Source organism: Panthera leo, chromosome C2 (genome assembly GCF_018350215.1).
Source record: "Panthera leo isolate Ple1 chromosome C2, P.leo_Ple1_pat1.1, whole genome shotgun sequence".
Classification (NCBI taxonomy): domain Eukaryota; kingdom Metazoa; phylum Chordata; class Mammalia; order Carnivora; family Felidae; genus Panthera; species Panthera leo.
The window spans coordinates 153,303,265-153,330,207 of NC_056687.1; the positions used below are offsets into that span (position 1 = coordinate 153,303,265).

Consider the following 26,943-nt stretch of genomic DNA (forward strand, 5'->3'; position numbering starts at 1 on the left):
TTGGGTCGTCTGTCATTGCAGGTACGAAGAAATGCTGAGGGCCAAGACCCTTCCCATATCCAAGCTGTCTTATTCTGCCGGTCAGTTTTACCTGGAAGCCGCAGCAAAGTACCTGAATGCAAACAAGATCAAGGAGATGATGGCGGTCCTCTCGAAGCTGGACATAGAAGACCAGCTGGTGTTCCTGAAGTCTCGCAGACGGCTAGCGGAAGCTGCAGACCTGCTGAACGGGGAGGGTCGGAGAGAAGAGGCCGCCTTGCTGATGAAGCAACATGGCTGCCTGTTGGAGGCTGCCCAGCTGACTGCCGACAAGGACTTCCAGGCCTCGTGTCTGCTGGGGGCTGCCCGCCTCAATGTGGCCAGGGATTCGGACGTGGAACATACCAAGGCCATTCTGAGAGAAGCTCTTGACCTCTGCTATGAAACCAACCAGCTGGCCGGCATTGCCGAGGCCCAGTTCCTTCAGGGGGTAATCCTGAGAGACTTTCAAAAGCTCAAGGACGCCTTCTTCAAGTTTGACACACTCAATCACTCGGCGGGAGTGGTGGAGGCACTCTACCAAGCTGCCAGCCAGTGTGAGGTCGAGCCTGAGAAGGTCCTGGCCCTGGCTCCGGGGGGCTTGGAAGTCCTCCTCAATCTGGTCAGGGCCCTCAAAAGAGTGACCAACAATGCCGAGAAGGAGATGGTCAAGTCTTGCTTCGAGTTTTTTGGGATTTCTCAGGTGGATGCCAAGTATTGCCAGATAGCTCAGAACGACCCTGGACCCATATCAAGAATCATTCTTGACCTGGATGTGAACCTGAGAGAGAAGAAAACAAAAGACTGTTTCTTGGTAACGACCGACCAGGTGAAACTGGCCCTCAACAAACACCTTTTGAGCAGGCTGCGTCAGATCACGCAGAGCCTGCTTGGGAAGACCTACGCAGGCGTCTGCGTGAGGTTTATCGTGGGCCTGAAATGTGAGGTCGAAAACTGTAAAGATTTCCACAGGCCCTTGCGGCGCTGCGAGGCCAAGTGTTTGGTTCAGGCAAAGATACACTTGGTGGCAATCAGCGGGTTGCTTTTGGAAGCCAAGAAAGTATTCCCTAAAATCTTAGCAGAGGAACTCGAAGAAATCGATTACGTTTCGTCTGGCTATATGTACGGCCTTTGCAAATCCTTCCTGAACGTCCTCTTCCCTAAGCATTTCCACCAGAGAGTGTTGTCAGAAAACCCCACGGCCTGCAAAGAGATCCTCAAACCGAACTACAAATCCTTTCGGTCGTACAGGGCAGCTCTGAAAGAGTACGTCCGTCTTCTGTTTCAAAACGAGAGGGCACGAAGCCGCCGGGAGTCTACAGACCTGTGGCTGAACGCCATGCAGGCGTTCCTGGTCTCCTCCAACTATCCGGAGGAGTTCGAAAAGCTGCTCCGTCAGGAGGAGGACAACTACAACAGGGAACTCAAAGCTCTAGAGGCTGAAAAGGAGGAAAGGGGCAGGGGGAGGGGCGGCAAGGTGAAGGGAATAGAAGGAAAATTCGGCATGTTGGCGCCCAACAAGGACGATGACGGTGCCGAGAAGACCCACCTGTGCTTCATCCGGCTGCTGGAGAATTGCATCGACCAGTTCTACGTGTACAGGAACCCAGAAGACTACAAGAGGCTCTTTTTCCGTTTCATGAACGTCCTCGTCAAGAGGTGCAAGGAACCGCTCATCCCCAGCATCGGAAACACGGTGGCCCTGTTGGAGTTCCAGTTCGTCCACTGCGGGGTGGTCCTGGCCCGCCTGCGGAAGAACGCCATCCTCCGCCTCCCCAAGAGCTACATCGCGCTCTTGCACTACTGGGAGTTCCTGGTCAGCAAGAAGGACAGGGAGCCCGGGGACGTGTTCTCCATCGTTCAGGAATACAAGCCTAAGGACGTGGCCAGAGCCATTCAGGATTTCCGGTTCCACCTCTCCTACCTCGTCAAGGTGCTCTGCGGCCAAGAGAATGGGAACTTCAACGTCCTGCTCGACGCCTTCGGTGAGATAGACTGTGTGGTGTCCGGGGAGGCAGAGCGGACCCTGGTGCTGTGCTTGGTGATGCTGGTCAACGCCGAGGAGGTCCTACAGCCGTACTGCAAGCCTCTCCTGTGCCGCCACTTCCAGGAGATCCAGACGAGGCTGCAGCTGATGAGTAGGGACTGCCCCGACCGGGTGCCCGAGAGGCTCCTGAAAGCGGCGAAGCGGGCGTTGATGGCGGGCAACGTGAAGTCGGTGGCTGAGGCGCTGCGGGACCTGCTCTTCGAGCGGGACGAAGAGTACCTGATGGACTGCTGCTGGCGGTGGGACAGCGCGCATGCCAAAGGGCCCGTGGTCCGCGGCCTCTACCACGAGGAGGTGAAACTGAGCCGCCTGCCCAGCGTGGAGCCCGCGGACTACCTTGCTGACCCCGAGTGTGAGATCGGTCAGGACGAGACGGACGAGCTGGCGTCGGAAGACCGAGACCCCGTCCTCGCCGCCATTCTTTCCCGGAAGCAGCGGAAGGCTTCCGTCCGGCGCAAGTTGAGGAGGGTGTGCCTGGTCGTGTCCTTGTGCATCAGCTGGAGGAGAAGGGTGAGCACCCAGGCGGAGTGCTTCCGAGAGGAGACCAGGGAGCCCGGGGCCGGGAACTTTAAGAAGGCCGACATCGACAGGACCCAGTGTGACCTGTGTGGGGTGAAGTTCAGCCGAGGTCCTGACAACTATTTCGGCCCCGGGAAGGCACTTGAAGGAGCGGCTGCGGAGGCCGCGGCCCCTTCCACGGCCGAGCCGGGAGACGAGGAGGGTCCGGAGAAGAACAGCGAGTCTTACGAGCAGCACATCTGCCTGGAAAGCCATCAGAGGCAGCAGGTGGCCTACCAGAGGTACTTCGAATTTTTCCATGAGAAGGTGGACCCGGCCATCGACGAAGGCAAGCTGCTGGTGCAGGACATTGAGCAGAGCGTGTGGATCCGCAGTCACCTGGGCTCCAAAGAGCACAGCCACATGTTGCAGAGGAAGGTCCAGGAGAACATCAAGAAGGTCTCGGATACGGTGGAGGACCTCTACAGGCGGAAGGCCTGGGCTGGCGGTAAGGCGTCCCCAGAAGTTGGGGCCCGGGGGGGCGTGTCAGACCCAGGCTTTGAGAACACATGTCAGATCAAGTCCTGGGAATGACAGAGCTTGGCGTTGGCAGAAATACAAGTGAGGAGCGGGTGTTCTCAAACCACGGCAAACCCCCATTATTTGAACCACCCCACCCCACTGAAAACATGTGGTTATCTTGAGTCGGGATGGTTTCCCTGGCACCACACAGAAGAGAGGGCCTTGCTCACTAGTTCTGTGACGAGGACGTCGGGAGGGCGTTTCAAGTTCTGTGACAAGGACGTAGGGAGGGCGTTTAACGTCCCGAGGAAACTCTTCAAGCTTCCGATCTGTTCTCCAGTGACCATTTCTTGAGCACCTACTCTGTTCTGAACGTTTGACTAAGATCTGGGGCTGCATAGCTGGTCTCTTCCTTTTTAGGAGGGTTCTTAAACCATACCCGGCGTGAGACCTTAACAGTAAGAATTCTTATGTGGCCTTTGAATCGATTTCCTCTAACTTCCTTGTTTGCGATTTCCTAGCAACACCGAGTGCAAGTCGTGTTATGTACCAAATAAGTGAAGTTTCGTGTTTAAAACTCATTCTGTCATCCAGACACTCCAGTGTGAGGTTTAAGGACATTTTGATGTTTATTTATTTTGGGGAGGGACAGAGACAGAGACAGAGCATGAGCCGGGAATGGCAGAGAGAGAGGGAGACACAGAATCCAAAGCAGGCTCCGAGCTCTGAGCTGTCAGCGCAGAGCCCCACACAGGGGTCGAACTCGTGAACTGCAGGATCATGGTCTGAGCCGAAGTCCGATGCTCAGCCGACTGTGGGTTTAATGACATGCTGAACGAGGTTCCCTGAAAGGTTTGCTGTTGGCAGCCTCTACCGTCACACAGTGATGGCGTCAGGCTAGCATTTAATTGCAATTTACGTCTGAGGTGGCAGAAGGTGGCCGTGGGTCCTTATCCTGTCGTCCCCCTCAGAGGAAGCACACAGACGGCCCTTGGGAGGTAGGGGCTCTGGCTCTAGTACCGATTAGTCTGGTTCCTGCGGCAGCCCCTTCACTCAGAGCCCTTGTTCTTTGGTTCCTGTAGCAGAGGAGGTGATGGCTCATTTGGTCAACATGCTGATCCCGTCCGTCAGGGATGCGCGGGCGTGGCTGATGAAGGCAGAGCTCCACTTAAATGAGGAAGGTAAGGAGCCAATTATCCCAGGGTGATGCTCTGGGTCTCGTGGCTCTTGGTTCCGCTGATTCCCAGGTCAACGCGAAGTGGGGTCACCTATAACGTCCACTCACTGTCTAGGGTCATCTTCCCCCAGTGACTCGAGTAACATCTGAGTTCCCCCCTCTGACCGAGGGCTCATGTTAGTTGCTTTTTCCAAAATCTCTTGTGCCGCTCATGGGCTCCTATCGATGACACCCAGTCACTACTCATGCTCAATACAGTGACTCCCACGCGTAGACAAAGTATTGAAGAGCCGTCTTTTGGCAAACAGGGTCGCCTCTGTCAACCATTCATGTAAGTCCGCGAATATTTATTGAGGGCCTAGTCTGTATCAGCGCTGTTCTGGCCTTGGGGATATAACGCCAACGCATTTGTGAGCAAAACAATATCACAGGGGAGACTTACACACCCCTTCCTAGAGGGTTAAGGGCTTGTACGGAGTGAGTCAGGTTTCTCTCCTGACAGAACGATCTTGCCAAATTCTGTATCATCCCTCTTGCCCATCCCAACTGCCACCCCCTCTTGGCCAGACCTAATCTTTTCTTAGTCCGTATATTTCATATGCCCCAGATTGCCCTTCTGTGGGTCCTCCTAATCCAGATGCTACTGGAAAATCTAGACCCCAGAGCCGGGGAAGACTAAAAGGGACTTGGCCCAAATATCTGTGTCGGGGAAAAATATCCTTAGAATATATTCCCTGCCAGGACCATGATTTTTGTGATTGTTTCAAAAGGGAGATGACTGGCATACCAACTCGAGTTTGTGGTTGAATTTGGGTTTTTGTTTGATTTCTTTGCCATTTAAAGGGCCTCTGAAATCAGGGCAGAGGCACCAGCCTGTACAAGAACTTAATTCTAGAGAAGGGTGTTTCCTTTGGCTCTGACCCAGGCTTTTTTGCCCTTTAATTTAAAACAATTACAGAGACATTAGGTTTTATTAGCACGTTCTGTTTTACAGTGGTGTGAAAAAAAAAAAAAAAATCACCGTTCTGTGCTTTGTTCCCAGTGTTGTGTTTGTTTCTTTTTGGCTTTTGAAACAGGTATTGTCCAGGAAGATGATTACGAAAATGAAGCCGAGGACTTTGGTGAACTCCGTCCTCGAAGGCGTTCGCGGAAAGGTGGAAAGCCAAGAAAATACTAATGTCCGCTCGGCTGCTGCCTCCTAAGCCTTCAGAACATTCCATCCTGACTTAGAATTCCGAGTGCTGGGGCAGATGGGGGGGGGGGGGGAAGAATGTAAATTAGCTTAAAAGGGGGAGTCTAGCCATGCCTTTGATTTTTATTCTTGTTACAAGAGCTGCCTGTGCCCAGGGTCCACGTAGGCCCTCTGCTGGCCACTCCTTACCCCCAGGCCACCCTCTGCTCATCTCTGAACCTGCTTACAGCCAGGGCCCTTCTGTTACGGCCTCTTGTCTCCGTGCAACTTTTCTGCCCTCCTTCTCCCCATTTTTTGTGACCATTTCCAGCTACCTGTGCGAGTGACGGTGAGACTACCTCAGAATGTAGTCAAGAACTCCCCAGCGTCCTATGGGTGGGAGCCTCAGGACCTTTGCCCTAGAAGGCAAGCCTTGGGGGGCGTTGTGGGGGATTCCCAGCCTGCCTCTCCGAGGCGGTCCTAACTCTGCCTTGGCTATGGTGCAGACATTCCACAAGTGTTTGTATGTAGCCCTATGTGTCTCACTTTCTTGGTTGAAGGAGGCTCTTGCTTTACCCCCAACTCCCACTGAGCCAGCGGCCATCCGTATGGTCCCATTCTGGAGGCCTTCGTGCCGCTCACGCTTCCTGCCCACCCTTTGCCCTGCCCCCCAGCTCAGCCTGTGTGAAAGCTCGGCTTACGTCGGTCCTTCCCTGATCTGTCCTCGCAGCAGAGCCAACTTCCCCCCCCCCCCCCCCGCCGTGTTGCTGCTGCTTTTGCTGCTTAGCGTTTTCTCTTTATCGTCTTTCTAAATGACTCTATTTCCTTGTTTCTAATTTTTATTCCAGGTGGTTTTTATAAATTTCACTTGCTGGAAAAAAAAATCAAATCATGCCGTATTATCACATTTTTATAAAGTGAAATCATTTCTCTTACGTGGAGCTGTCCGTTGACTTATTTCCGGTCTCCACTCAGTCAAGGGGTGGATCCTGGGGCTGGTTCTCTCTGGCCAGCTGGTTGACGCCTTCTGAAATGAAGACATCCGGGGACTCACAGCTGGTTGCGGTGTCTTGAGGGCTTGCCTGTGTCTCCTGAGCGTTTAGGGTGTGGACTGTGGGAGTTTTGTCACTGCTGCCTATTGGGACTGCCCCCAACAAGAACATTGCCCCGGGAGGCAGGAGACCCGGGGTCAAATCTTCTCCTGACCCCACTGAGCCATGTAACCTGGGGTGGTCAGATCACTGAGTGCCTGGATGTGGCACTTGAGTCCGTGGGAGCTCGGGGTCTGCTGTGGGACAGAGGCGGTGACGTGGAAAAACAGCAGTGATAGAAATGCATATCATGTGGGTGGCAGCTTCATTTACATAACCCAGTGGGGCCTCAGTTTCCCCTTTAGGGGAGTTGAATGGTCTCAGAGCCCTTTGTGCGTGCCCTGATGCCCAGTGGCTCTGTAGCTTTTGCCATGGGTTCGAGCACCCTCAGGTCTTGGCTCTGGGATCTCAGGATTTGCTTGCGTTGGATGAGCAGGACAGCTGAGTCTCCAGAAACAAAGCGTCCTCTGTCCTCTGATCCTATGCCTCAAGGTCCAGGAGGCTCATGACTGGGCCAGATGAGCCTGCTACCTTCTGGGTCAACGCTGTCTGATAGAACTCCCTGGAGAGAACCACTCCCGAGAATCTACCTCCTCGACTCATAGGGGTCCTCGACTCATAGGGGTGCAGAGGCTGGGGAGAGAGGAATGGGATTCAGCAGTATGGTCAGCAATTTCCCCCGATGACCTCAATCCTCAGGCCCCACCCGGTCCAGGGGCTTTGGTGTCCCAGGCCTTGCCTGGAAGTCCGGGAAGGGGGTAGGTGTAAGGGGTCCCTAAGAGCACTCTCATGTTCGGGAACGCTGGCAGGGCTCACGGGACTCAGCCAAAGCTCTACGGAGCACCATCTGTAAAGGGAAAAGGCACATGGGCGGAGTCGAGGGGGATGTCAAGTGCAGGCCTCTGAGGGTCCTCTCCCGGTGAACTCCCACAGGATACACTTAATTCCCCCACTGACAAGTGTGACAACACATGTGAATTGTTGCCAGTCAAAAATTATTAGCGACTCAGTGCTCAGAGTTTTTGACGGGGGCTGCTCACGTAGGCGTCTTCTGCCTAGCACGTAGCAAAGTCCCAGAGTCTCAGACGGAAAGCAGGTGTTCCGCATGAACTACGGTGTACAAACGGTGAGCACTGTGAGGTGCGGTTATCGGTTCTGAGGACGGCAGGAACCTTCCAGAAATTCAAGTTCCCAGACGCCAGCCAAGGGGCACCTTTCCGAGCAGGCCTTTCAAAAGCTAACAGACCTACTGTGTTAACTCTCTTCCGCCTCAGGGGTCCCCCCCAGGCTGGAGCTCTGTCGTGATCACCCCCACCCCCAGCTTGCTTTGTGGTCCTTCCCCCACTGTGTACCTCGCTGCTGGACAAGTGTGGACATAGCTAGTGTCTACCTCCCCAGTCAAGAGGGTGGATTCTCAGGGACAGATGACCTTCCAAAAACCTGTCACGAACAATCAGCTGTTTTCCTAACTGCCTCAGACATGGATCCCACTTCTTTGCAGTCAGCATTAACCATTTAGGGTGGTGTTTGGGGCCCTTGAGGATTGTTGGGGGAAGGGAAGGGGCTGGATGACTCCTACCAACATGTACATGCTTTGGCCTGACTGTTCTTAGCCGAGAGCCCTTGTTCTCCTCAAATTCTCTCTGGGGACAAAGGGCCAGTCTTGTAATGACTGGAGGAAGGAAGGACGCTGAGGGTCCCTCTTCCTCACAGCCGGCTGCACATGTATGCCAGTGGGATGGGGTTCAGCTAGGATAGGAAGCACGGGACCAAGGTAGATCTGCGTGGCCTCTCGGGTTTCTAGAAGAGCCTCCTTTCTTACTGGATTATCATCGGCACGGGCCATATGACACTCTCACCGAAACACCTGAGTGGGTGAAGCACGTTCTTCTCTGACCGTCTATTTGAACAAGGATTCGTCCACTGCATCCCTCCGTCTCGATTTCTAAAAATATCTTTACTGTTTCCTATGACGGCAAATATAATCCAAACTATTTTTAAAAATCCAGCTCTTACGGAGTCCTCAGTCACCAGCACCACCAATTTGGAATTAAATTTGTATTTATTTTTACAAAAGTGGATTGAACCATACGGCCTCCACTTTAGCTTGAGTTTTCAGTGAGCCATTGGTGTTTGCCATTTTTCCACGCCAGCACATTTAGCTCTTTTTAAAAACTGGACCATATTCATGGTCTTTAGCCATGCCCCCAGCTGAATACGTGAGTTCCTTCCAATTTTACACCGTCCCAGATGCTCCTGGACACTTGCTGTAACGCTTCTCTAATTTAAATCCCTAAAAGTAGGAATGCTGGTAATAAACATACAACTGAATATGATTCGGCCCTAAAAAGGAAGGAAATTCGGACGCACCCTATGACATGGATGAACCTTGAGGACATGATTCTACGTGAAGTAAGCCAGTTGCAAAAAGACAAATACTACACGATTCCACTTATATGCATCACCTAGCGTGCTGAAAATCGTGGACAGAGAATGTGGAATGGTGGTTGTCAGACGCTGGGGGGAGGGGAAACAGGGAGGTGTTGTTCAATGGGTAGAGACTTTCAGTAAGATAAAGTTCTGGAGACCTATTGCACAATGTGAATGTACTTAATGCTGTTGTGTTGCACGCACAAAAGTTTAAGGTAGTAGATTGTATATGACGTGCATTTTACCACGATTAAAATAATAATCTAATAATAATAAATAGTTTTTTAAATCCCCCCAAACAAAAAGTGGGAATGTCAAGTTCAAAGGTGATTCCAGTTTGAATTTTAATAATGTTGGCGAAGTGCCTCCAGAGGGGCTGTCCCGGTCTTGTTTCCACCGCAGGGTGTGAGAGATCGCTTCTCCCACAGCCTCTCCAACATGGGCATTGCCGATCTGTTCTCCATCATGATTTGGTCATGGCAAATGGGGACAGAGAGAGGGCAGAAGCTGACACTTAACTTGAAGTGTAATGAAAGAACGTTCTTCTGTTCAGCCCATCTAGACACTTGAGTGGCCACAAAGTGAATTTGGGTTACAGTGTTCTTCAGGGTAAGTGTAGATCTCTGTGGATGCCTCCGGAAACTCCAGACTTATTCTAGCTCTTCCCCATCCCATCCCACTCCCTAACCTTAAAACCATGACTCCAAATATCACGGACTGGCCTACATAGTTCCCTGAAACAGCTGTCCTGCAGAATCACTAAAACTTGGGTTAAAAATAGCCTCGGTCTCTAAAAGAAGGTTAAGTCCCTGGAAACAAAGCCCTCTTAGAAATGTCCCCACCTCCGTAAAGGGCACACAAAAGCTGCCCCAGCTCTTTCCCCAGAGCTGGTCTCTACTCGTGACTACCCCTCCCTGCCCTGGAAACAAATTGTTGCCTGAAATCTTTTCCCGTTCTTGGTCCATCGATGGAAGAAAAGCAGGGAATAAGGGAGTATAATGCAATTACAAACAAGCTACAAGCTCGTGTCCTTATTTCCATTTTATAAATGCCCAAATGGGCTCAGAGGCTTTAAAGAGCATGTCTGAATTCCCATAACTAGTATAAGGAGTCAAATTTCAATCTTACGTCTCACTTCAAAGATACAGCGGTGACAGTACCCTGCTTCCCAAGGGCAACCCCTCCCCCCAAAAGGTCCTATCAGTCATTCGGGTCGCAGCACCACTGAGGAGGGCCAGATGATGTGTCAGGCAGAGAACAGAGAATTCTGCAGCACCAGGAGACGTTTCTAGACAACAACCCACCTAAAGAACGCCCGGTACCTTGCTGATGGCTTCTCCCTCCCCTTAGCAAGTGGGAGACACATTTTCCCGGATGGTGGGTGGGAGTGAGGATCAGCTATCTCCTGTTGTTGGCAGACCCAGCTTCTCTGCTGTGGGAAGGACTGAAAGTTTATCGGGTTAAACAGGGAGCCTTCCCATGAGCTCTTAACCCCTGTGCTGTTACAGAAGTTGCCAGGTGGGGAGACGGCCTCTGGCCAGCCATCCGACTTTGCGCTCTGCGGTCAGGATCTCCAAAGCATATTTAGAGTGACAAGATCAGGCAAAGCCAGTCTCAGTTGCTTCGGAAAGATATTTGTGGCTGCAGGGAGAGCGGCCACTGTACCTGCTGTGTGGATTTGCCCATCCTTTGGGTCATAAACTTAAGGATGATCCCAGGGACACAGATGTCTGGCAATTGCATGGTGTTGGTCCAAAAGGACGTTCAAGGCATCCCAGACCCCAGATCAGCTTGCTGGAGAAGGCCAGGGATAATTTAGTGAGCATGTGTGTGTGTGTGTGTGTGTGTCAGAGAGAGAGAGAGAGAGATGGAATTTGAGATGTTAGGCATTGAGATGGTTATTATGGCAGGAGGATCTATGAATCCTGGATTCCTGTCCTGCAAGGACCCTGAAGGAGACAGATGTGTGAGGAGAAATGACCAGAGAAGTACCACAACGTTGTACTGTTACCTAAACGCTCTGCCCCAAACCTGCAAAAAGAGTACATATCCACATCCCTCTCCAGATTATATTCCAGTAGTTAGGAGCCCCCTGCTCAAATCTGCCTGAGCTTCCTCCCCGCCAATGTGCTGGGTCAAGGGGGGGCCACGGGTGGCTCTTTCTCCTGCTCTTAACACTCTTGGCTCTACACCTTCTAACCCCCTGGCAGCAACCTTGACCTTGAGTCTCCCCACTGATGATACCCCCCTGCTACATTCCCTGGCATCTGTCCTGAGCTGTGAAGACACACTCATCTAGCTGTGGGGCTTAAGACAAGGCAAAGAGCTACGACAATCATAATGGCTGTCACTTAGTGAAAAAGTACTTCAGTACTGGCTCACGTAACTACCACCACAACCATCCCCATCCCACCCAGGGAGACTAAGGCTCTGGGAGCTCTAGCCACCCTGTCCCTCAGGACTACCCACCTGCTCCAGCCCCAGCGCATGGGGACCACAGAGAAGTTAGTTTGTGTATAGAGACAGAAAGGGTGGAGGTTTTCTTGAGAATCAAAACACTATTCTTCGATCTCCTACTCCACCAACTTCCCCTTCCGTTCAGTTTCCCTTCAAGCAGACGTCAGCGTGTTTCCATTTCTCTGGAGTCCTTTGGCTTCTTCGATTGCCGACTTGCAGGTGTTAATCTGGCACTGGGGGAAGGAGGGGGCGGCATCTGTTTTTTGTCACAGTTCACAAAGTCCGTTGTCTTGGTGAGAGCTACGATGTTGGGGATTCTTGCCGCCATGTTGGTGGTCTTGTTGGCCTCGAGGGAGGGCCCTGGGGACAATACAGGGGGTCTGGCACATCCAAGGAAGGGAAAGAGTCCCTCACACGGAATGCTACCGAGTTCACGAGGGAGGAAACGGAACTACAGATGAGGTGGGTGACTTTTTCAACTTTTTTTTCAAGCTTTTTCAGAGCTTCTGGGGCAGACGTAGGGGAAAAAACACTTTAGCCCTTCTGCTAGGGCTCTGAGACCAGAAGAGCTGCATGAAAGGCAGCTGGTCATCCCAGACTTTGTGTCCCTGATGACACACACCTGAGCCCTCAGAACCACCCGCAGGATCACCGAGTTTCGTCATCAGCTCTTGTGGCTCATCAAAACCCAGACCTTAAGAACCCAAATTGGGTTAGAGTTCTCAGGGAGATCTAGGTTTGTAACTGAAGTGCTTTCCTGGAAGCACTTTCCTCCTATCAAGGGCTTTCAAATAAAACTTGTAAAGCAGCAGAGATCCTGTTAGAACAAAAATAGACTCTGGAGATGCCGGGCTGTCAGGCCATCTATGCTGAGGAGGGGGAATGTGGCCTGGGCACCAAGGGCACAGCTTCTGAGTGAGCAGGACTCTTGCCAGGAGTAGAGAATAGCATCTCTGAACGCTTGCCTGTGTGCGCGCGCGCGTGTGTGTATGGAGGGCTGGGATATAAAGGAAGAAGGTACATGTGGCTGAATTTCTCATTCCGTCTGTTCCTTTGCATATAATTTAAAGGGAAAAGAGTGCACGGGCTGTCTGGGGGTGTCCAGGTGAAATTAAACCACTGCCGTTTAGTTCAAGTGAACTGCACTCCACAAATATGTCTGAAAAGGAGTCTTTGCCAAAGGACAAACACTGTTTTGTCTACTCTTTTTATGGGAGTCAATTAAACAAATAAAGTGGGAGCCTGCCATCTGAAGGGTCTACAAATCCCTGTCTCATCCTGAGGGACGGTAGTGGGCCTATGGGGTCAGGGTGAGGAGGGGGGGATTGAGAGTGGGGGTTGGGGGTGGAGAGAAACTGCACAGCGGGAGGGGGCTGTCTGATAGGAGAGAACTAGAGGCATTTTGGCTAAACCTCCCCCCGCCACTGATGATAACCAGGTGAATTAGTTGGCCAGGGCCGCCGTAACAAGGTACCACAGACTGAGGGCTTAAAACGACAGAGATGCATTTCCTCACAGTTCTGGAGGCTGGAAGTCAGAGATCAAGGTGCCAGCAGTTTGGTTTTTCTGGAAGCTTCCTCTCCTATGCTTGGAAATGGCTGTCATTTCTGTGTATCTTTGCATGGTCTCCCCTCTTTGCGTGTCTGTGCCCCAATTTCCTCTTTCCGTAAGGATACCAGTCATATTGGGTTAGAGCCCATCATAATTAGCCTAAAGGCCCTATCTCTAAATACAGTTACACTCTTAGGCAGTGGGGATTAGGACCTCAATCCATGAATTTTGGGGGCCATGGCTCAGCCTATAGCACCAGGTAAAGGCCTCAGCTTTGCTGAGCAACCCTTGAGGGAGAATGACTTTGGTTGGAGCTCTTAGCCCCAGTGGCCCAAGTGCAGAGGGCAGAGCCTGTGATGGTGACTTTGGGCTGTGGAGGGGGGACTGAGGGTTGATGGCATCCGGTTGACTCTACCGCTGAAAGTGGGGTGTGGACAGCTGGCTGGCTGCGGGGGACCCAGAGGCTGTCCAGTGAGCTTTCTCTTCTGCCTCCCTTTGCGTTTTTCTGATCCTACTGCCTGAACATCTCCCTCATTCCTGCAGCCTCGGTTTCCCTGCTGTGCTCGTGACTTCATAGCAAGTCTTCCCGCCCCAGCACCTCTTCCAAGGACCTGCTGACCTTTTCTGCCTTGAAGTGTCAGTGGCACACTAAACTCAAGTGCCCCAAATAAGTGCTCTGCCCCTTGGGCCATGTTTTGGTCCTGATTTCTCAATTTCCATCAAGGGCCCTTTTCCCTTCAGTCAGGAGTCTCAGAAGAGGCTGGTTGCGTCCCTCAACAAGACCGTGACCTCCCCGAGGGCAGGACTTGGGCTGTTCCACTGTGGCGTCCCCCGTGCCTCTGCGCGCATCCTTCAGTAGGCACCCAGGAGCTATCTGGAGACTGAGGGAATGACTCTCCAACTCGGTTTTATTCCCAAAGCTAATTTGTAATCGATCACCCAGCCTGAGAGATTGCTCAATGTCATCCACCCTTCCGCAAACACTTATTGGACACCTACTACGTGCTTTGACAGTCGATTTCACGGACTGAAATGTAGCCGGGTGCTAGGGATGTGGGACAGAGTAGGAGGTGCCAGGAGTGTCCTTGGAAGACAAGTCCACACTCCCCTGCCCCCCAACTGTTTCCTCCGTCCTGACTCAGGTGTTCATTCCCTCTCATTTGGACTACGGCACCCTGTTGGAGGCGGTCATGGAGAGGATGACCTCCAAGCTGGATCTGGTTCCTCCACCCCTTCCCCTGTCCTTGGAATGTTCGTTTCAACCATCTTTCCCATGGTGGGAGCGGCTTTCAAGGACACTGCCTTGAGAGAGCAACGTGTCGTTGAAATCCTCTGGTCACACCGCCCTCAGTATACCGGTGCCGGTTTGTGGACCAGCACCCGCCCCGTCCGGGGCTGCTCAGCTTTGTGGCTTATTTGTGGCTTAGCCACACCGTCTGCTTCCTAAAGCTCACGTTGGCCACGTCGTTCCACTGCTCAGAGGCACCTGGACACCAGCCTGCTGATCAGGCTATCACTTGTCCAGACTCCTCTGCCCCCAAGGCACTTCCTGTCTTTCCTACTCGGTCCGAGGGTTTACTGCACTTTCCGGCGTCTGCACTTCTGCCCATTGCTACTTTCTGCCTGGAAGTCCCTTTCCCAGCCAGACTCACCTGTCGAAACTTTTTCCTTCCCTTAATCCCCTTCCCCCCCCCACTCCAGGCCGCCACCTCCAGGAAGACTTCCCTAACCCCCCACGTGGAAATTCTCCTATTGTTCAGGGGAGGGGTTGCCGCGCTGCTCCCCGGCAGGCAGTCTCCACACCTCCATTGCGCCGTTTTAGCAGAGGCGGAATAGGGCTTTAGGGCGCCTGCCTGTCCCCATCTAGCCTGGACTGCCCAGTAGAGCAGTCGCCAGCCACATATGGGGATTTTAAGTAAAATCAGCTCAGATGAAACATAACTGAAAATTCGGTTCCTTGGTCACACCGGCCACGCTTCCAGTGCTCTGTAGCCACACGTGGCTGGGGGTCCTGTGGTCTAAAACGTTGCCATTGCCCCAAAACGTTCTGTTGGACAGCACAGCTCTAGATCCAGAGCTTCTGGAGGCCTGTCCTGGTGGTAAGCATGGGGCTTGACCCACGGCAAAGTGCTCCATAAAGGCTTGTTGAACGAAGTCGGACATGTGCTTTGGAGGAAGTAAAGACAAAATCTTTGGTGAACGCTGCGGTCGTCCAGAGTGAACCGGGAGCTGCCCCCGAGGGGCAGAAGGACGGGGGGGGGGGGGGGGGAGGGCAGGGAAGGCCTGGGAGCCAAGCACCTACTACTTGGCCAGGCGTAATGCACAGCCCCCTAAATTTGATGGGGCTGGTGCTGGCGGTGGTGGTGGTGGGGTGTGTGTGTGTGTGTGTGTGTACGTGTGGGTGCAGACAATTGCTATTCTAGACAGATTTTCCCATCTGGATGAGACACATTTTTGGCTCACAGCTTAAAACAGAATCAGGGCCAAGAGCGTGCTCTCGAGCGCTTGCGTCTGGGACTGTCATAATGTTTGAGTGCTGCTTGCTTTGTTCCCTGTCCCCCTGTGCTACCTTGCCCCGCCCTGCCAGCCAGCCGGGCAGGCTGGCAGAGGAGCCGGGCCCTCCCCCCAAGCCTGGCTTCTGAGAAGGGACATGGAGAGAGTAAATGCACGGAGGCCCCGGTACAGGGGGAAGAGCAAGCCTCCTGGCTTTTTTCCAGCCCGAATCTGGGGCTGTATGTCAGTCTTAGCTTCAAACAGACGCACTTCCCTTGCAGCAACGAGCTGGTTTCTCCGGGAAACCCAGGCTGCAAGCCCTCCGGCTGTGAGTGGGAGGCTCTGAGCTCTGTCAGGTGCAAAGCAAGAAGTGGGGCATCTCCCCCGTCAAACTTGGTCGCCTTCCCCCTAAATGCTCCCAGGCGTTCGTGTCACGAGATACTTTCCACGCCTGAGAATCAGTCTGTCCCTGGCCAAGGAATGGACGCTCAGCTCCTTTTCCTTCAAGGATGTTCACGAGCTACCCAAGCACGGCAATTGTGGCCTCTGTGCGGAGCACCCGGTGCCCGGCGGGCAGCTCAGGGCGGTCGTTGTGCTTAATCTTCCCAGTGACCTTGAGAGGCAGGCAGTGAACGCTCTGCGGATGTAGAAACTGAGGTGTGAGGGGGCGAGGCTGTGTGCCGGGGTCTTTCCCTCACCCCCTCTCCGAGCACAGCTCCACACCTCACTGGTAGAAACACGAGGGATGTTACTGGCTCCCCCCTCCATGCCCTTGGCAGCAGTCGGATTGGCCCCTCCCGCCAGCCAGCCTGAGCCATGCACCCCAGCCAGACCCGATACAGCTTCAGGTACCTCTGACTCCCTCAACTCCTGTTAAACCATCAACCTCCGCCCCCCCCCCGCATCAGTAACACAGATGCCTTTACAGAAGATGACATTGTCGGGCAGGATGTGGGAGCTCTTAGCTGCCTACCACGTCTCCCAGCATTGCTTCCACCACGGACGGGGCAGCGACTGCTCGCTTCCTCCCTTGGGCTCTTCGCGGCTGAACTCACTCGTGCCCCTCTGCACGTTCCCGCCTAAGAGACACCCCCACCTCATCGCTCCTGTGCTCCCCTCCCGTCTTCAACTTTTCTCTCTCCACCCCCTCGTGGCAGATTGTGTTTTCCAAAAATCGGCACAGAAATGTCTCTAGTCCAGATGCTTTACCGGCACTTGGACACCCGTCACCAAGAGATGCTTCATTTTCCCTCCTCTTGCACCAGTGGGACTTTGCTACTACCTTAAGGGACAGAATATAGAAGACGGGAACTATTACCTCCAAGGCTAAGTCAGAAAAAGTGGTACGGCTTCCTCCCTCTCCTCACGATTCCTGCTTCTGGCTTCTGCTTAGCACATATCCTACAGGATAAAGTCCGTAAGACCACAGGGGATACGACCCTGTGTATTGCAGTTTTAAAAGACACTCTCCTGACCCAGTTTTGAGGTCCTAACTAGAAGCTGGTTAGTTCTTCTTCCTGATTAGCTAAATCCACCCTCTATCCTTTCAGGTTTTTACACCTGGGCCACCACACACACGGGCTACCATACGGCTGCCCCAATTTCCCAGGGCCAGGAACCAAACGGTCAAGGACAGACTCTATGCCCCGGAAATTATTCACACTGGCCAGTCCTAAACCTGCTTATCCTGCCTGCCCCTTCCTTCCTTCAGAAGCCACAGTGCCCACAGTTCTCCTTTCTCGTTTTGCCTCCTGACCAAACCTGGTGCTTCCCTGAGTGGCCCTGCATGGTGTGCTGTGTTCTCCCAGGGAACGGTAAGTAACAAAGCTGTAAAAGTCTTTCAACTTTCTCTCTCTGGTCTCACCATACATCACCCAGGGTAATATCTCAAACACCTCGACACCAGCCCAATTGGTTAGAAGTTGTTGTGTAACAAACCACCTTAACAACCATTGAGAACAGCAGTCATTCATTATTAGAGCTCACAGGTCATGAGCCAGGGCTTGGCCGAGCTTAGCGAGGCTTGCTCATGTGTCTGTGGGTCACCAGGGGGCTTTGCTCTGGGCTAAGCATGGCCAAGCAGTCTCATTTGGAATAGATCTGATCCGTCTGGCTTTCATTCCCCTCCTGGGACCGGTGGGTGAGCCTGGGCTTGTCCTTTTCGTGAAGAAAGCAGAAGCACAGGGAGCAAACTGAAATTCAGAGTCTCTCGAAGCCCAGGCTTAGAGCTTACCTCCACCCTCAGTCTCACGGTATTGGCCAAAGCCAGCCACGTGGATGTCAGGAGTGGGGAATTATGTCCCACCCATAGTGAGAGACCCCTGAACAAGTTATCTAAGAAAGACAAAGGGCATGGGTACAAGGAGGAACCAAGAACTGGGCTTATTAATGAAAATCTACCATTTCCCCCAAATACTGCTACATCCAGAGTTAGATTGGTCTTCATAAAACTATCTCTTATTATTGATCATTAAACTGAAAACAGCGATTTTGGAATAATATATTTTGAAATTGGTTATTTTCAACTGGGTTTTTGCCTGTAAACGCAACAATTACGCATGCAAGACAAAACATTAAAATTACACGAGAATATACTATGAATATTAAGGTTTCTTTCCTCCTGACTTTTTAGTTTTCATTCCAATACTACTGCCCTTTTTCTTTTTCACTTAATAACATACCTTATATGTATTAATTAAAATTAATTAATTAATTAATTAATTAAATATCCCTCTCTCTCTTTTTTTTTTTTTTACAATTACAACATACATAGCTTAACAAGTCTCATACTGATGGATGTTTAAATTGTTCCCAATCTCTTACCATCATAAACAATGATGTCGTTCATTCATCTCTGTATACATACGAGAACATGTCTGTAGGATAGATTCTTAGAAATGGATCTGGTGGGTTAAAGTGTGTGTGCATTTGAGATTTTGATAGGTTTTGCTAAATTGCCATGAGCTGATGGTTAATTGAGATGATTAATTTTACAATGTCTGAGAAATGTATTTTCCTATATCTTTACCAAAGTGTTATTACACTTACTAACCTTTGCCCATGGAATGTTATATCCAGTAATCTGAATTTTAATACTCATTCCTCATATTATCAGTGAGCTTATGAGAACCTTTTCAGACATTTAAAATCCATTTGTGTTTACTTTTCAGTGACGTGTCTATTCATAATGTAATAATTTTGTACAATGACATAGGGTAACGATAGCTATTGTGGTGAGCGTTGTGCAAGGTATGTAATTGCTAAATCAATATGTTATACACCTGAAACTAACATAACATTGTGTGTCAACTATATTTCGATTAAGAAAAAAGATGGAGTAACAGGGACTTGACTTACCTTTCTGCTTGAACAACAACAAAAGAAGGACAATAGTAAATGACACAATGGCACTTCAGACTCTGACCATCAGGAAAGTGAGCCTTGAGATGTGGGAAACAAATCAGGTGAGCCCTATGATGGCCACAGCTTACTGCCTGGAGGGCATTCCTAGGACATGATGCATGGAGAGAGAAGCTAGGCAGAGACCAGAAGTCTCCCTAAGCTGGGATGGAGTTGGGAGTCTGGTAAAGCCAAAGTGGCTAGAAGTCTCAGGGCACAGTGCCGGAGACAAGTGAGTCGCACGAAGAGAGAACTCCAGAGATATGCAGAGGGCGCTGGTCAGGTATTTAGCCTAGTACTGTATGTGAGAAACTACCAGGGGCCAGAGGAAGAGCCATTCAAAAGGATTAGAGGGGGCGATGGTGCACGAAGCTCACCCAGGGCTTGGAATAGTGCCTGTTCTCAAAAACCAGAGTAGAATACCTCAGAATTCATAAGGCATCCCAAAAGGGCTAAGAAAAGTCTTGCCTCGGAAGTGAGAAAAATTGACCCTACGCTACATGACTGTCCAGTCCTACCTAACATTAAAAGGATCAGACTGTTTCCAAGTTCCTTAACTGTGCCCCAAAACAATGTTCGAGAGTATTTGTAAGACTGCGATATATCCAACAAGTTAAATTATGATGTGTAGCATTCAACAAAAAATTATTAAGAAGGCAAAGAAGAAGAAAAATGCAGCCCATATGAGGGGGAAAAAAATCAATCATTCCTGACCCAGGAATGACACGAGTGACAGAAGTAGTAGATGGGGACATCAAACGATGGTCATGACTATACTCCATGTGTTCAGGAAAGTAGAGGAAAGATTGAATATGTTAAGTAGAGACACAGAAGATCTTAAAAAAATATCTGAATTGAACGTCTAGAGATGAAAACTATATTGTGTGAAATGAAAATGCACTGTCTAGGATTAACAGCTGATCAGACAGCTGATCAGAAGAAAAGATTAGCGAGCCTGAATGTATGACTATCAAAACCATCCAAAATCAAATGCATAGGGGAAAAAAAGAACACCGAACAAAACAAAACAAAGCAAAAGAACAGAGCACGAGTGAGCCCGCCAGTGGCACAAATTCAAATGGTTAAATGTAACTTCATTTGGAGCCCTTGAAGGAAGGAGGGAGCCAAATATATAGAGAGAACTAACAGCTGAAAGATTTTCCAAGTTGATGAGAATGATAAATCCATAGATCCAAGAAGCTCAATGAAACCCAAGTACACACACACACACACACACACACACACAAATCAAAGCAAATGAAACCAAAAACTGACTACAGCAACAACAAAACACACACACACACACACACAAAACCGCACCAAGGCACATTACGATGAAATTTCTTAAAATAAATGGTAAAGAGAAACTTGCAATGTAGCCAGAGAGAATAAAAGGCCCACTGTGAACAGAGGAACAAAGGTGAGAATGACAGCATATTTCTTGTTGGAAACAATGCAAGCTAGAAAACCCATCTCTAATGTACTGAAAGAAAAAAAAAAAATCAAGCTGGAAACTATATGCTGAAAAAATATGTCAAAAAATATGGTGAAGAGGTCACAAAACAATGCAATAAAGCCCTCTAAATTCCATCCTTCTATAAAAGCAGCAAACAATGGGCCAAATCTGTGAGAAGCAATGTTTTGAAACTCTGGAAATTAACCAAAGGCTTATAGCAACTCAGAGAATAGTTATTCAAGAAAAATGGCTGATTCTTGGTAACGATAAAGAGCTTTGCGGTGTTTTAACTTATCCCAACCCCATTCTTTACTCCCCATTTCAGTAGTACTTATTCTTAGTACCAGAGGAAACAGAATGAACCTCATTCACAAAGAACTACATTCATTATTTGTTCTGACTGTATGGTGGTTCCCTGGAAGACTGGCTCAAAAGCTTGTCTTTATTTCGCCTAACTTGGACCTGGCCCACTGCTACATCTGCTTCCCGAAAGCCATTTGTCGAAAACCTTTACAAACTGGGGCACCGGGGGGGCTCTGCCGGTTAAGCTTCTGACTTCAGCTCAGGTCATGATCTCACAGTTCGGACCTCGTGTCGGGCTCTGCACTGACCGCTCAGAGCTCAGAGCCCGCTTTGGATTCTGTGTCTCCCTCTCTCTCTCTGCTCCTCCCCTGCTTGTGCTCTTTCTCGCTCAAAAATAAATAAATACACACACACCAAAAAAGAAAACTTTACAAGCTAACAGGCTAACGTCTTAGTTGCTGCTTGAGGTGATAGGTAACGGTTAGAGCCAACCAAAGAGTAACCTCAAAGCTCGGGAGGAAAGGCTGGGTAATGAGATACCTAAAAGGACTGTGAAAAGCTATGACGAATTTCTGGAACGATGGAAGTCCACGTGCAGACTCAGGCATGTACGCATGCTCTTAGGAACGACTACAAGAGGGTCCTCAGGATTAACCTGCTGCTGACCTTGAGGCTCTGAAGAAGCCAGAAGTGAAGGTTAAGGTAGGGTTCTAAAGCGTGTGGCTGCATGTTAAACAGGTGCCTCACCAAGCACACAAAACTTCTCCCCAAAGATTAGAAGCGTTGTCGTTCAGGGCATCTAAGGAAACCTCTGTCTCATCATTAATTGACCACTATGGGAACAGAGAATTCAGACCACCCATGAAAAATGATACAGACTGTAAAGTTAGTTCCCTAAATAAACGACTATAATAAACAGCAGCAACAGAAAACACCAGGGGAGGGAGAGAATCAGATTTCCAGTGTTGCCGGTTATAACATTAAAAAAGTACAATTTCTGCAAAAATTAAAAGAAGCAAGAAAGTCCGGCTCATTCGTAGGAAAAGAGAAATTAATAGAAACTGCCCCCAAAGAAACCCTGACATTGGAATTACCAGGCAAAGAATTTCAATCAACTGTCTTAAGTATGTTCAAGGAGCTAAAAGAAATCACGGGCAAAGATCTGAAGACCACCAGGCGAACAAGCTCTCATGACATAGGGGACATCGATAAAGAGACAGAACTGATAAAAAAAGGAAATGCATAGAAATTTTGGAGGTGAAAAGTGTAACTGAAAATGAAATCACACGTAGACATGCCATACTCAAACTGTCGAAGGCCAAAGAGAGAATCTTGAAAGGAGCAACAGAGAAGAAACTGGTCACATACCAGGGATCCTCAACAAGATTTAAGAGCTGATTTTTGAGTAGTATGCTTGCACCGTCCTCCGCTGAGGTTGAAGGAATGTACCTAATGCTGGTGATTGGGGGGTGTCAGCATGGGGGTGGGAGGGGCATCTTTCCTGCTCAGTATAGGTGTCCACACCTCGGAGCCCTTTGGCCATCTGGGGACAGCCCCTGCTGCTGACTGCCTCTCCCGAGTGTCAGTTTGCCAGACGTATGGTGGGACCAGGGAGTGCAGGGAAGACAAGGGCCAATCAGCTGAAAGCAGGGGGTGGGGGGAAAGGTAATCGAAAGAGACAGGGGGTGATCTTTCTGACCAAGAGTTACCTAGTCTATTGCTAAGCATTGTTGCTGTTGACATTAATCGTTTTTTTTAAAAATGTTTATTTAGTTTTGAGAGGGAGGAGGGGCAGAGACAGAGGGAGACAGAATCGGAAGCAGGCTCCAGGCTCAACTGTCAGCACAGAGCCCGACGTGGGGCTCGAGCTCAAAAACTGAGAGATGATGACCTGAGCCGAAGTCGGCTTAACCGACGGAGCCACACAGGCACTCCAACGTTCACCGTTTTGAAAAGATGTTTCAATCTTGCCTCTTCCACGGACCAAGGGTTAGGACCTCTGACTCTGCCCCCTCAAAAGTGCTGCTCTTCCTCTCTCTCTTTCAAGGACCTATGGGGCAAGGCCACCCGGGCACAAAGATGCTCTGGATGAGAGCTTTCTTGCTTAGCAGAGGTTGGCTTCACTTACCTGGGCTCCAAACTCATGGCCAAGATTGCCCGTGGCCTGGCTGGGTTGCCTGACCACAAGGCTCAGATGCCAAAATCTGCTGAAGTGACAGAGGGATCCACCCCCATGCCACCCCCCGCCCCCAAGGTGGTTCCCTTCTTCCTTGGAGGCTGAGGGCTGCAGCCTTTGGTTGCCACCAGCATACTAGGCCAGAGGCCACTGAGAGGTCCACCTTCTCTAGCCCCTCAGCCACTTTCTGTCAAGCTTTCTGCTTAGAGAATTTCTCACAATTAGAAGTTATCTTGTGTATTTGTTTTCTTTTCTACTGTCTGTCTTCTCCCAACGGAATGGCAGTTCCTTGAGAGTTGGAATTATCTCTTTATTCACTTCTACATCTTCAGCACCTAGCAGTGTCCGCCCCTAGGGCCCTCATACATATTTCTTGAACAAGTGAATGATTGGAGGGGCAGGGGTGGGGTGATGAGCCTCCCAGAGCCTGTCTAAACTTCCCTCCATCCTTTCCCAAGGGTGCAGAGAGGCTGGGTTGTCAACGTTTCGCAATAAGGGAGCTTATAAAAGATAAAGAGGAGGTAGGGCTAGGGAGCGCGCCCTAGATCAGCCCAGGGGTCGGGACTGGCTGGATGTGAGGACCAAGGGTCACAACTGTGGCAGGTGACGTTCACAGCAAATAGTTCTGTGTCAGCTGCTCTGAGAGCTTACTTTTCGAAAATCCCCAGTTATACTTGGTATAACTTCTTGGTATAAGCCTTCCGTGGGAATAGATCAAGTACGGATCCCCATGGCTCTTCTCTACGTTTTTCCTGAACAAGTTCCCAGAAAGAATTTAGTGTTCATTATTAGCATGCTGGCCCTCCAAGCCCACTGGACTGGAACCCTCCAGACAAGTCTGAAGGCATTTAAGGTGACAGGCGTATCCCAGCTAACCTGGGTGTGGCCCCACATTTTAGCCCGATTTCTCATGATCTCAACCAGGCACTACCTGGCTTTGCAGCTGCATCACATTTGAAGCGTCTACAAGGCTCTTATTCAACATAGCCTTGTAGGCAGGCAGCCCACTCAGTTCTTCAGTTTTGCGAGAGAAAAAGGAACATCTTTCCTCCAGCCTACAGGGACTCAAGGTTCTTTTACAAGCTCTGCTTCTCTGAGGGGCTAGGGTAGATACTGCTTGACCAATGCCACCAGTATACTGTGTCCAGTCCCACCAGTATGGATTGCTTCTAGGCTGTCCCCAGTTGGTCCAGCCCAATGCTGCTCCTAACAAGAAAACTCAGATGGCATTGCTGATGTACAAAAAGTGACTCAGTCTTACCTTCTTTCATAGACCAAGAGTTAGGACTCTGTGCCTTCATGCAAAATGGTCAACGTCCTATAACCTGGGTGGCAAGACTGCTCTAGGCATGTTCCAAGCAGAGCATGGCAATTTCAAAAGAAGGCAAGACATCGAAAAGTCTTGAATTTATGCTGATTCATGCACAATGAACTCCCCAGATTCATTAAGCTTTAATCTGTTATTTTAATACAGATGCGTATCACTTTATATTACTAGTCTCTTTCCCAAATGCCGTGGCTATTCCTTTTTGAGTTCTTTCACATTCCATACGCCAAGTCTCCGTAACACTATCTCAGCACAGGACTCCCCAGACATCCAGTAAAGCACGGCGTCTGTGGGAGCAACCTTTAGGGGAGCACGAGCACTGAGCAAGTGGGTCAGAGCCAGTTGAGAAGCACACATTAGGTAACTGCCTCGGTTGGTTGTTGTCATAGCAACCGTTTATAAGGCATTGCGGATACATCCCCAGAGCTCCGGGGATGCATTGCTGTGTCACTTTTGGAAGATGGTTTTTGGTCTACCACCCATGCCCACCTCCATGGAATGGGGGAAGGAGGGTGAGTCTGCTTTATGGAGAGCCGAACAATGCCTGGAGAGACATCTCTAAAGGAACATCATTGCTCTGCTCAAACACTTGCCACATCAGGGCTCAGATGATTCCAAGAGGGCTGAGATTTTAGCACTCACTATCCTTTGGGTCAGAGAACATAGAAAACATATTTTAATACATACTTGCACACACTGCAAATCAGCTTCCTTTCTGGCTTTTTGCTCACCCTCTCCTTGGTCCTTATTCCCTTTGGGAAGACTACATCATCTCCAAAGTCTGGGTTTGAGCACTTGTGTGTGCCCATAAAATATGCTGTGATTGCCTTTTTACTTGCCTGTAACCCCAGCTAGCTCACTGACTTCTATAGATGGGGGATCACGTCTGTTTTGTTCACTCTTGTATCCACAGGGCATAGCATTGACATAGAATATATTCAGACATAGTGAATATTTATTGTATGAATGAATCAGTGTAATTTAAGCAGACGGCCATTTTACCCAAACCACTGAACACAGAGGTGGCCCCTTAGAGAGACCTTGTTTCTTTTTTACCCATTTTGTAAATCAGCATTCTGGGATTTTTTTTTCCCCCTAGCTTTCCTCACTCTGGCTTTATTTTTAGCATTTTTTATTTTGAACAATTTCAAACTTACAGAAAAGGTGTAATTGGGCCCAGGTCAGTCTGCCCCCAAATAGCCAAAGCGGTGTATTGATTATTTTTAATTAAAGTTACTTAAGAAACAGCTGATGTGGGAAGGACACTCAGACCCTCTTTTGTCTCCCTGGAAGCAGGACGATGAATCTCCCATGTGGACGGGACCCTCCCTATACCAGGAGGAAAGGAGACGACACCCTTATTGCCGGAGATGGGGAATTGGAGGCCAAGAATGTACAAAATGCAACTTGTCACTTCTTTACTAATGTACTACCCCTACCCCAAACTTCTTTGCCTCGTCAATTCCTCACAAATTTATTGTGTCTTTGTTTAAAAAGTATCAAAGCTCCCTACTTTGGTCGCTTCTTCGGGTTGTGCATCTATGAGAATTCCGCACGCGTGGATTAAATTTCTTTTTTCTCCTGTTAATGTGTCTTGGGGCGATTTAATTAGTACACCAGCCAAAAGAACCAGGAAAGGTAGGGAGAAACTTCCCTTCCCCAACAGTTTGGGCACAGTTGGTAGGCTCTGCTCGCTCCCGGGACTGTTGTGGATGAGAGATCCTGGGACCTCTGACACAAAGCCGAAGGAAGGTAAGAATTCCTGCTACGTCAGCCTCCTGAATCTCTGTCTGCAGGGTGTGGTGGCCCCCGAGGTGCAAGAGTCTTTGTCCGAGTTTAAATCAGCAGGAGAAAATATTTGTGGAACTAGTCCCTTGGGTATGGTGACTCTGTTAAAGATTTGCTACGCGTACTCTCGCTTTTTACGGATCCCTTTCCTCCCAGGGATGGTTACTATATTTCTTTGTCTCTGTCTGTTGTGTCATTTGTCATAAGGGAAAAAAAAAAACCCCAAAGGGTAGGACACAGGCATAGGATGCATCAGCCTGCTGTTCAAGCTGGTCTAACAGACTGGTGAGTTCAAGGTTCTAATCAGACTGGCGTCTGTTTAGACAAGCTTTGTGGTGGGTCGTCTGCATAAAAAACGGACAGGGTTTTTCCCTTTTGTCTTGTTCTGCGTCCTGAGAACTCAGCTTTGTGACCAGCGAGAATGTTCTCTTTGGCCTCTGCCATTCAGAAGGCATACCTACCAGTGTGCATTCGTAGGTCACATAGACAGGGATTCTGAGACATACAGTTACACACAGCACACAGCCAGCTCTCAGGGGAGTTTGTCGTAAGAGGTCCCGGCGCATAAGGACCCTTGTCATCTCAACCTTTGTAATCTTGTCTATGCTGGAAATTCTCATTCCAGTAGTGTTTGCTCAGTGTCACAGATTAGTGGGTCTGTGACTGAAGACATCTCACGCTCCCACGAGAGACTGGAGACACGGTTTTCCCTGCACAGTTCTTACCACCCGTGACAACGAAACCCTTTGCTTTTTTTTTTTTAATGTTTATTTATTTTTGACAGAGAGAGAGAGAGAGAGACCTAGCATGAATGGGGGAAGGGCAGAGAGAGAGAGGGAGACACAGAATCTGAAACAGCTCCAGGCTCTGAGCTGTCAGCACAGAGCTCGACGCAGGGCTCGAACTCACAGACTGTGAGATCATGACCTGAGCCAAAGTCAGATGTTCAACTGACTGAGCCACCCAGGTGCCCCGAAACCCTTTGCTTTTTTAGGCTTATTCTGCGAGTAAACTTTCTGCATCTTGTAAGGGCTGTATC

At 49.9% G+C, this 26,943-nt stretch overlaps 1 protein-coding gene across 1 annotated transcript in view; it reads left to right on the plus strand.

The window, feature by feature from the left end:
• TRANK1 (tetratricopeptide repeat and ankyrin repeat containing 1) overlaps window positions 1–9,206 on the plus strand; it is an 82,142-nt gene extending 72,936 nt beyond the window's left edge. The window contains exons 21-23 of the mRNA XM_042903299.1: window positions 22–3,071; window positions 4,168–4,266; window positions 5,339–9,206. Coding sequence (XP_042759233.1) covers window positions 22–3,071; window positions 4,168–4,266; window positions 5,339–5,439 — 3,250 coding nt within the window. The 3' untranslated portion in view covers window positions 5,440–9,206. The remainder of the gene's footprint in view (window positions 1–21; window positions 3,072–4,167; window positions 4,267–5,338) is intronic.
• The last annotated feature ends 17,737 nt before the right edge of the window (window positions 9,207–26,943 follow it).